Source organism: Bos javanicus, chromosome 7 (assembly GCF_032452875.1).
Source record: "Bos javanicus breed banteng chromosome 7, ARS-OSU_banteng_1.0, whole genome shotgun sequence".
In the NCBI taxonomy this organism is placed as follows: Eukaryota; Metazoa; Chordata; class Mammalia; order Artiodactyla; family Bovidae; genus Bos; species Bos javanicus.
In genome coordinates, this window is record NC_083874.1 from 51,689,481 (window position 1) to 51,699,632 (window position 10,152).

Sequence of the window (10,152 nt, forward strand, 5' to 3'; positions counted from 1 at the left end):
AGATAATCAAAAATATTCTTAAATAGTGCCCTACTACATCACTAATAATCAGAAATGCAAATTAAGCCTACAATGAGATAGCAAAAATGGTTAAAATTTAAGAAGATTAGTAATGACAAGTATTGGTAGTAAGTAGAATAGCTGGAAGTTATCCTGCTGATGAGAATGTAATTGGTACAAGTTCTTAGAAAGCAGCTTGGCAGTATCAGATAAAGCTGAAGAGAGCAAACCCTGTGACACCAATGCCACTTCTAGGTATCTGCCCCCTCCTTCAAATGTATACACTTGTGTACAAAGTGACATGTATAATGACAAACTTCTATGAACAATGGAACAATAGAATGAGTAAATGAGTTTTTGCTGTATTCATGCTGAAAAAGACAAAAAGCAGTCTGTGACAGTTAGGAGCTAGCCTGATACTCAGAGCCAGGCTGTTGTTCTCATGTTGAACAAAAACAGGTTCACAGAACAACAATATCAGACATGGCTACTCTGTGATGGTGATGGATTAAGAGAAAAACAAGAAGATGCCACAAATAGGCATAAAGGTACATTTTCCAATCCACAAACCTGACCAAGTATTTCTCTATCCTGGCTAATATGAATTACCAACTAAAGTTTTAGCCTCCTCCCATTTTTTTCACTTTCTGCATGAGAATTATTAATATATCCAACAATAAAATTCCTTCTGAGTTATTCCTAATTTTAAAAAACTTTGGTTTTCTTCTGCTTGAGACATTTGCAGATTTTGTGAAGAGTGAGTTCTGTTATTGCAATGGTCTTTTAAAGCAGCCTCTCCTTACCTAAGTCTATATTTGACATAGTCCTACTTCAAACCACCCCCAAATCACCTTTCACACAGTTAAATACCACAAGTCCTGAATTAAGTATCAATGAAAAGGGACCAGATTCTGAAGATTACCTACTGCACTTTTTTTTTAAACATTCTATACACTATATATAGTTGTTTTTGTTTTTCACAAAGGGAATAACGAGCATCAGACAGTGTCAGAAGACAGGTTCTAGTTCTTATATTGCTAGGAGTAGCTGTATGGACTGGGCAAGTGATTTAATCATTTGGGACTTAGTTTTTCATCTATTTAAAAAAAGGGGAGGGACTTACATGGTGGTCCAGTGCCTCAGACTCAGTGCTCCAAACGCAGGGGGGCCGAGGTTAGATCCCTGGTCAGGGAACTAGATTCCACATGCTGCAACTAAGAGTTCGAATCCTGTAACTAAGACCCAATGCAATCATGTAAATATTTTTTAAAAGGGGGTGGGGAGATGGACCTAATTTTTCTGAGGTGCATTCTTAAACATTCTATGATGACTATTAAAGAAACTCTGAACAAATACCTTGCACAATTTCTATTGGGCCATTTTCAATATATGTAAGTAGTCTGTTATTTAATTTCCTCTAAAATCTAAAGCCAAACATTTGTCTTCATTTCGTTTATCTACTATATTATTTGGGAAGCAGATTTACATACTAATTATAAGCATGAATTGTGTCAGACAAAACTAAATTATCTTAATAAATTAATAAAACTTTATTATCTCATATTTACTAGGTAGAGGGCCCTAGGGGAATAACATAACCTCTCAATTTCATCTGTAAAAAGGAAATGTGTACGCTATAGAGTTGTTGATGCAAGGGTTAAATCAGATAATGCATGTGAATTACTTAACACATAACAGTATATAGAAATATACCCAATAAGTACTAATTCCATCATAATCATGAGTAACAAACCAGTTGCTGGTTTTTGAGGATTTGAGCATTTGAGGATTCCAGGGAAAAGAATGGATTTATGCATATCATGAGGCAAGGTGAACAGCTGCCCTATCCAATGTACCTACTGGACCCCAGTTTCCTGAAGGATGATATCTATCTGTCCTCTTTTCTTTTCCTACTAATCATTTCCTCCAAGCCCCCACCCCCACCCAGCTGGTTCAGGCTTCAGAAGACTCTTCGGGATCTTTCTGCCTTTCCCTTGGTCTCCAGGCGCAGTGTGTGGGGTGTGCCCAGTACCTTAACACCTCGCTGTTCGCTGCAGCATCCCCAGCCGGCTGACAGATACGATGACTTCAGCCTTAAGCTCGCTTAACGAGTATCCTCATTGGCTTCCATCCCCAAGGGCTTTTTTTTTTTTTTTTTTCTGAAAGGGAAATGAAAGGTGAGTTTGCTGTTGCTTTGGCAACAAATTTCAACCTCTACCTAATTTTCCAGAATGAGAACATATCTATTAATACATTCGATAGACTGGGGACTGGGGAGTTGAGTTGCTCAACGTAATTTTTCTTCCAAGTTCAAAACAGCTCACCCAGCTCGGTTAGCCTTTGGAGGTGCTGCGGTTAGAGGCTAGCAAAGCCGAGGGCAGCTGTTACCGGAATCTGTTGGCAGAGAAGTTTAAAGTGTACCCGCAACAGGTGGCAGCTGCTGCTGAGTGCGCTTCTGAGAAAAGAATGACGACTGCATGCAGAAAACTCCTGCAAAGCAGGCAAGTGGAAACTCTTCTCCTTTTCCTGTGCTTATCTGTGGGGGGTGCAGCAACCATTCGCTATTCGGTGGCAGAGGAGATGGAGAGTGGTTCATTTGTAGCTAATGTGGCTAAGGACCTGGGGCTGGAGGTAGGGAAGCTGGCTGCGCGCGGGGCGCGGCTTGTTTCCGAGGGCAATAAACTGCATTTCCGGCTCCACCGCAAAACAGGGGATCTGTTCGTGAAGGAGAAATTGGATCGGGAGTCACTCTGTGGCAAAGCCGACCCATGCGTTCTGCACTTTGAAGTAGTCCTGGTGGAGCCACTGCAGTCCTTTCGCGTGGAGGTCAGGGTATTTGATATCAATGACAATGCCCCGGTTTTCCTAAACAAGGAGCCTCTTTTAAGGATTCCGGAGAGCACCCCCCTGGGTTCACGGTTTCCTCTGCAGAGCGCCCAGGATCTGGACGTCGGCCTCAACGGTCTCCAAAACTACACCCTAAGCGCCAATGAGTATTTCCACCTGCACACCCGCTTCCGCAGCAACGGGCCCAAATATGCCGAACTAGTGCTGGATAAACCCCTGGATAGAGAGGAGCAGCCGGAAGTCAACATGACAATCACAGCGGTGGACGGAGGGTCTCCGCCCAAGTCTGGCACCGCCCACATCCGGGTGGAGGTTCTGGACGTCAATGATCACGTGCCCCAATTCTCTCGACTGGTGTACCGCGCTCAGGTACCGGAAAATAGCGCCAACGGTTCCCTGGTGGCTACGGTGACTGCCACAGACCTGGACGAGGGCTCCAACAAGGAGATAACTTACTCTTTAGCTCAAAACCCAGAAGTAATTCTCCAGACATTTCAGATTCACTCTGAAACTGGAGAGGTTCGACTAAGAGGGCCCCTAGATTTTGAAGCGATTGAAACATACGACATTGACATTCAAGCTACTGATGGAGGAGGCCTCTCTGCCCACAGCAAAGTCCTGGTGGAAGTGGTGGATGTTAATGACAATCCTCCTGAAGTTACAGTCTCCTCTGTATCCAGCCCTCTCCCTGAGGACTCTCCACTACAGACTGTCGTGGCCCTTTTCTCTATCCGAGACCGGGACATTCGAGTGGGAGGAAAAATCACCTGCTTCCTCAAAGAAGACCTTCCCTTTGCAGTCAAACCTACATTCCGGAACTCCTACTCACTGGTCACTGACAGAGGCTTGGATCGGGAGGCGGTTTCTGGCTATAATATCACCCTTGTTGCCATGGATACTGGACCACCCACTCTGTCCTCGGAGACTGTGATAGAGGTGCTAATATCAGACATTAATGACAACCCCCCAGTATTTCAGGAAGATTCCTACATCTTGACTGTTAGAGAAAACAACAGCCCTGCAGTTTTTATTGGCAAAGTCCTTGCTGAGGATCTAGATTTGGGTGAGAATGCCAAAGTAACGTATTCCCTGTTGCCTCCAAAAAGTGGAGATCTATCAGTCTTTGCTTACATCTCCATAAATTCAGACAATGGGAAACTCTATGCACTGAGAACGATGGATTATGAGGCCATTCAACATTTCCAGTTTGTGGTAAAGGCAACTGATGGGGGCTTCCTGTCACTGAGTAGCCAGGTTACTGTCAGAGTGGTTGTCCTGGATGACAATGATAACCGTCCAATGATCCTGTACCCATTGCAAAATGGCACTTTACCCTGCAATGACCTGGTGCCCAGGTCTGCAGAGGCAGGCTACCTGGTGACCAAGGTGGTGGCAGTGGATGGTGACTCGGGTCAGAATTCTTGGCTTTCATATCATCTATTTAAAGCCACTGACCTTGGGTTATTCTCTGTTCAGCAACAAAATGGGGAAATCCGTACATTGCGGCAGGTATCTGAGAGAGACCCCATGATGCAGAAACTGGTCATCCTTGTTCAGGATCATGGCCAACCAGCTCTTTCTACTACTGCCTCACTTAACATTCTCCTGGTAGATGGCTTTTCTGAGCCCTATCTGCAGTTTCGGGATACATTTAAGCATCCTACAAGGGTAAATCCATCCACTAAATATTTAGTCATTTCTCTGGCTGTGCTTTCCTTTCTCTTTCTTCTCTCTGTCACAGTGATCTTCATTATACATATCTGCCAGAAGATTAAACACAGAGAAAAGTTTACAATTCAAGAGCATTTCTATGATGACTGCAATTTCTCTAACAACCTGGTACAAGGAGGAGCCAGTGGACCAATATCGCAGCCTTGTCCCTATGAGATGTGCTCAGCCACTGGCACTAGCAATAGTGAGTTCCGGTTTCTTAAGCGCTTTATGCCCAACTTCCCTTTCCCCCACGGAAATGGAGAGGCAAAAACAGAGGCTGGTTCCAGATTACCACCAGATTCTGATAGGAACAGGTCTTGGGGGTCAGAGGGCCATGCCCAAGTATCTGATGACTATATGTAACCATTACCCATATCTCCTGTGGAAGTTCACTAGTTCTGGCTCTGGAAACACTTAGTTCCATAGAGATACTGTGTTATTTTGCCTTTATGTTATTTTCTATTAGAAAGTTACACATGCTTAGGGGAAGAGAACTAGCTTCTAGTTTTGATGTATCAGAAAGCAGTCAGGTTGAGAAGTAGAAATATAGTTTATCATTATTCAGAAATTTCTAGGTTTTTGTCCCTTGAGTAGAGATCATTTCTGAATCAATGTCTTGTACCACCATTCGCAATCATGCAAATGTCTGGTGAATGGTGGTCCTCAATAGATAACTAGATGGGAGGAAGGATAAAGAAGAAGAAAAAGGATTTGCCTTATTTGCAAATATAAAGACAGATATAAGGCTAAAGAGATTCAGTTCAGGAATGTTTGCTAAAATTAAGTTAGATTTCTTAATGGTTGTTGGGGAGCCTTAGGCAAGTCTTATGTCTCTTTATGAATGTCGAGAATGAAAAGTGGATGAGGAAAAAAACAGACTACAAGTAGATCTACAAAAGATATTAAAGGAAAAAGAATTCATTAATACCAATTAAGTGGCCTTAAAAAAAGAAAGATTTTCACCTATTTTCAGAGTTGATCTTAAGCCATTTTTCCCTCTGAGCATGCTGATGTGATGACATACATGGAGACCAAGAAAAAGGTAGTTCCTAGAATATCATTTATAAAATGGAGTAGGGAATCAAATTCAATCTATAAGCTATTTTAAGTTCTCTCATTCTAAACTTAAAAAACTGAAATTAAAATATTAACATTTCAAGGATACAATTACCAATTGTGCCTTAACTGTTTAAGAGTTTGCTTTAATGAGTCTTTAGTTATGTACCTTATTTTACATAATGTGTAAACGCAGACCCACAAAGGGTATGTTACGCACACATAAGCACAATATTTGTACCTGGTATTCCAAGGGTAGATAGAGCAATACCTCTAGTTTGGGCAAATAGCTTCAATTACCTATTTAACTTTGAAATGCATATAAATCTACATTTCTACTGGAAATTTCGAGTTACAGCAAAAGTTTTTTAAAAGGATTTAAATTCCTTATGAGATAATTTTAGACTCATAAAACTGCAAGAATAGTATAGAGTTATCATATACTCTTCACCTGGCTTCCCATATAACCATAGCACAGTCAACAAAATTAAGAAATTAACATTGGTACAATTGTATAAACTAAACTACAAATGTTATTCAGATTTTACCCTACTGTCCTTTTTCTTTTAAAGGATCCAATCTAGGATCTCACAATGAATTTAGTTTCTGCCATTCACCATCGTCCCTTAATCTTTTGTCTTTCATGACCTTGAGACTTTTGAAGAGTAATGGTTAGTTATTGTAAAATGTCTCTCGATTTCTTCCAGTTACATTGAGGTATAATTGACATAGCACTGTTTAAGGTATACAGCATATGATTACCACAACAAGCTTATTGTTAACAAGTATGTCCCTTAACTCGACATTGTCTTTGTTTTCTCATAATTAGATTGTTCTCCATTACTGGGAAGAATATTACAGAAATGATACTGTGACCTTCTCAATCCATCATATCAGGGGGTACATGATGTCAAAATGTCTTATCTGGTAATGTTAATATTTTTGTTACTGTGGTAGAATATTAACCATTTTTAAGTATATAGTTCAGTAATGTTAAAGTGATATCAATCTTGAGCACTTGGTTAAGATAATATCTGTCAAGTTTATTTACTATAATGTTACTATTTTTCCTCTTGTAATTAATATGGGGAGAGATACTTTGAAACTACAATGCAAATATAATGTTTCTGCTTTAACTTTTGCCCACTAATTTTAGTATCCATTACTGGCTGTTTCCTGTGGCAATTAGTAACTGTGGCAGTGAATGGTGAATTTCTGATTCCTTTTACACTAATTAACTGAAATTCTTTAAAGAATGCTTGTCACTTCTCCTACATTTATATTTTACTCATTTCTTTATATATGGATTCATGGACATTTACTATATTATTTGGACTATAACCCAATGTTACCATTTTATGAGCAAACTCTTATCTGGGATGAAGAGCAGATTTTTAAGCCTGGAATTATCCATATAGAGCACAATTTATTCAAAATGAGTATTTCTTTGTAATACTATGTTACATTATCTTAAAGCAAGCATAAAAATCTTTTAACTTGTTTGTTTATTTATGTTTTAACTCTAAATGAAAATTACATTAACTTGATCTTAAATTTCCATTCGTTATAAAATTATTAAATAGGTATTGGCTATGCAAATTTAAAATTAGACATGTTTATATATTTATAAGCTAAGTATAATAAAGATGTCATTTAAATATAGATTTACATGCTGAAATTAAAATGGAATTGATCTCTTTGGCTTTATTTAATTCTACCAAAGATAAATACATATATTGCTTTCTCTGTGTCAGTGCTTTTTGTTGTTTTAGATTTAAAGATAAATCTGTCTCATTCTCAAAAGCAAAATTTATCTGTGTAATTCTCATATATAAAGGTTTATTTTCTACAGAGTTGAATATCAAAGTACATGATTAATCACACATCCTCTTCAGCCTAAAATTTGACCTCATTTCCAAATCTATATAACTTTTTATAATATTATTGAAATATCTGTTGTGTTTATAGAACACTGAAACATAATATTAAAAAGTAAAAGTAACAAGTGTTTTGTTTCAACTGGTGAAGCAAATGTTTTTATGTACCACGCTTTTCTCTAAACAGAGATAATAGATAAAATTTTAAATGCAAACACTAGAAATGAAGCAAACATAGCCACTACAGAAAGATTCCTGAAGTTATTCACTGTACTATGTTTCAGACCTATGGAAGCTGGAATACAAAGACTACATGCTAAACCTTATAGCTAACAGGCTCAATGAAATCAATTGTACTATTTTGGATAAGTACTATTTTGTACTATGTTGGATCAGAAGCCCAAGTCACTATTATAAGACCTGATTCTAGACCATGGCTGGGTGGTCTAGGGATAAATATTGGTGGGGAGAGAAAGGATAGAGAATATACTTTTTAAAACGTACTACTCATAATACAGTTTTTAAAAAGGATACTTATAAAGATGATTTCAGGACTACACCCACAAAATAGATAATTAGTTATGGGAGAAACAAACCATGAGGCTGAAATAAAACTAGATTATATATATATACACACACACATATATATAAATGATTAGAAATTTTAGAAATAAAACATTAAGTCATGCAATAAAACCTCAGTAGATGGTATAAAATTTAGTATGGGAGTTACTGAAGAACAAATTAGTAAATTTGTATATAACTAAGGGATTCATCAATAACAGAACAAAAAGTAACAAACCACCCAAAACTTAATGGGGGGAGGGATATAGGCCTACCTCTTGAATATGTAAGCGTCAAAAAATCTTGGGCCCAAGTTTTAAACTAGCCACAGAATACACAGAACATAGATTGAAAAAAACCCTAGTATGGGCTCAGTTGATGATACAAAAGAAGAAAATGGAGGGAAAGAAAGAGAAAAGATAGTATTGACTCTGGTTCTTGCCAAGATGGCAAATTAGCATGAGCTGCAGAAATCCTATTTCAAGATTGCAGGTCAAAACATCACCACCCTCTCAACAAAGAAATCCCAAGACCAACTGGTTTAATGGATGAATTCCAAACATTTCAAGAATAATTATTAATCCTTCTTAAACTCTTTCAAAAAACAGAGAACATTTCCAAATTTACTTTATGAGGCCAACATCACCCTGATACCAAAGCCAGACAAAGACACAAGAAAACCTCAAGTCAATATCCCTGGATGAATATAGATACAAATATCCTCAATGAAATACTAGCAGACCAAATTTAATAGCATATTAAAATATACAACATGACCAAATGGAATTTATCGCTGGGTTGCAAAGATGCTTCAACATATGCAAATGAATGTGATATAGTACCTAAACAGAAAGAAGAACAAAATCACAAGATCATCCTGATAAGATCGCAGAGGCCTACAATGTGCTCAGTGACCCATGAAAGCACAAAATCTTTAACTGCTGAGGGGTGGAAGGCTTGTAGGGCGGTGGCCCCAGCGGCAGGAGCAGAAGCAGTACTAATGGTACCTCCTTCAGCTACACGTTCCACAGAGACCCTCATGCCATGTTTGCTGAGTTCTTCGGTGGCCAAAATCCCTTGATACCTTTTTTGGGCAGCACAGTGGGGAGGAAGGCATGGACATCGATGACCTGTTCTCCGGCTTCCCTATGGGCATGGGTGGCTTCATCAACATGAACTTTAGCCGCTCCTGTCCTGCCCATGAGCCCACCCAAAAGAAACAAGATCCCTCTGTCACCCATGACCTTAGGGTCTCACTTGAAGAGGTCTATAGCAGCTGTAACGAGAAGATGAAAATCTCTCATACGTGGCTGAACCCCGACAGAAAGAGCATCCACAATGAAGATAAAATCTTGACCATGGAAGTGAAGCAAGGGTGGAAAGAAGGGACCAAAATCACCTTCCCCAAGGAAGGAGACCAGACTTCCAACAACATTTCAGCCGGTATCGTCTTTGTCTTAAAGGACAAACCACACAATATCTTTGAGAGAGATGGCTCTGATGTCATCAGGATCAGCCTTTGGGAGGCTTTGTGTGGCTGTACAGTCAGTGTCCTCACTATGGACATTAGGACCATACCCGTTGTGTTCAAAGATGTCATCAGGCTTGGCATGCAGCGAGAAGTTCCCAGAGAAGCCCACCCTCTCCCCAAGGTGCCCAAGAAACACGGGGACCCCGTTGTTGAGTTTGAAGTGATCTTTCTGGAAAGGATTCCCCAGATGTCAAGAACCATTCTTGAGCAGCTTCTTCCATTATAGTCAACCCGTGTTGACCAAGGACTGACCAGGGACCATTTCAGAGCTCAAGGATTTCTGGACCATTCCACCAGCTGTGGACCTGAAGGAGGGCTCAGGGATGGCTTTTGTACTACTGAATGTTTTCCAGAGAATATATTATAATCCTTCAAAAAAAAGAAATCACATGATCATCCTAACAGAGGCAGACAAAGTATCTGACAAAATTTAACACCCTTTCAGGATAAAAGCTCTCAACAAATTAGGTATATATAAGGAACTATCCTCAGAACAATGAAGGCCATATAGTAACTAACATCATAAAGCCCAAAACTAACATCATACAAAATGATGAAAAGTTG

General features: G+C 39.3%; 1 protein-coding gene and 1 pseudogene across 3 annotated transcripts; both read left to right on the top strand.

Annotated features, from left to right (window-relative positions):
* The first annotated feature begins 2,206 nt into the window (after positions 1 to 2,206).
* PCDHB1 (protocadherin beta 1) lies at positions 2,207 to 7,291 on the top strand. Of its 3 annotated transcripts, none has more exons than XM_061423723.1 (2): positions 2,208 to 4,515; positions 6,446 to 7,291. In XM_061423723.1, exons 1-2 carry the CDS (start codon positions 2,467 to 2,469, stop codon positions 6,545 to 6,547), a joined length of 2,151 nt encoding a protein of 716 aa, XP_061279707.1. In that variant the 5' UTR covers positions 2,208 to 2,466; the 3' UTR covers positions 6,548 to 7,291. The 3 variants fall into 3 exon arrangements, with proteins under 3 accessions (XP_061279705.1, XP_061279707.1, XP_061279706.1); XM_061423722.1 differs by having other exon boundaries at positions 2,209 to 4,762; positions 6,446 to 7,239; XM_061423721.1 differs by having other exon boundaries at positions 2,207 to 6,538.
* A 1,324-nt stretch (positions 7,292 to 8,615) lies between these two features.
* LOC133252048 (dnaJ homolog subfamily B member 1-like) lies at positions 8,616 to 9,814 on the top strand (annotated as a pseudogene).
* Positions 9,815 to 10,152: the final 338 nt, after the last annotated feature.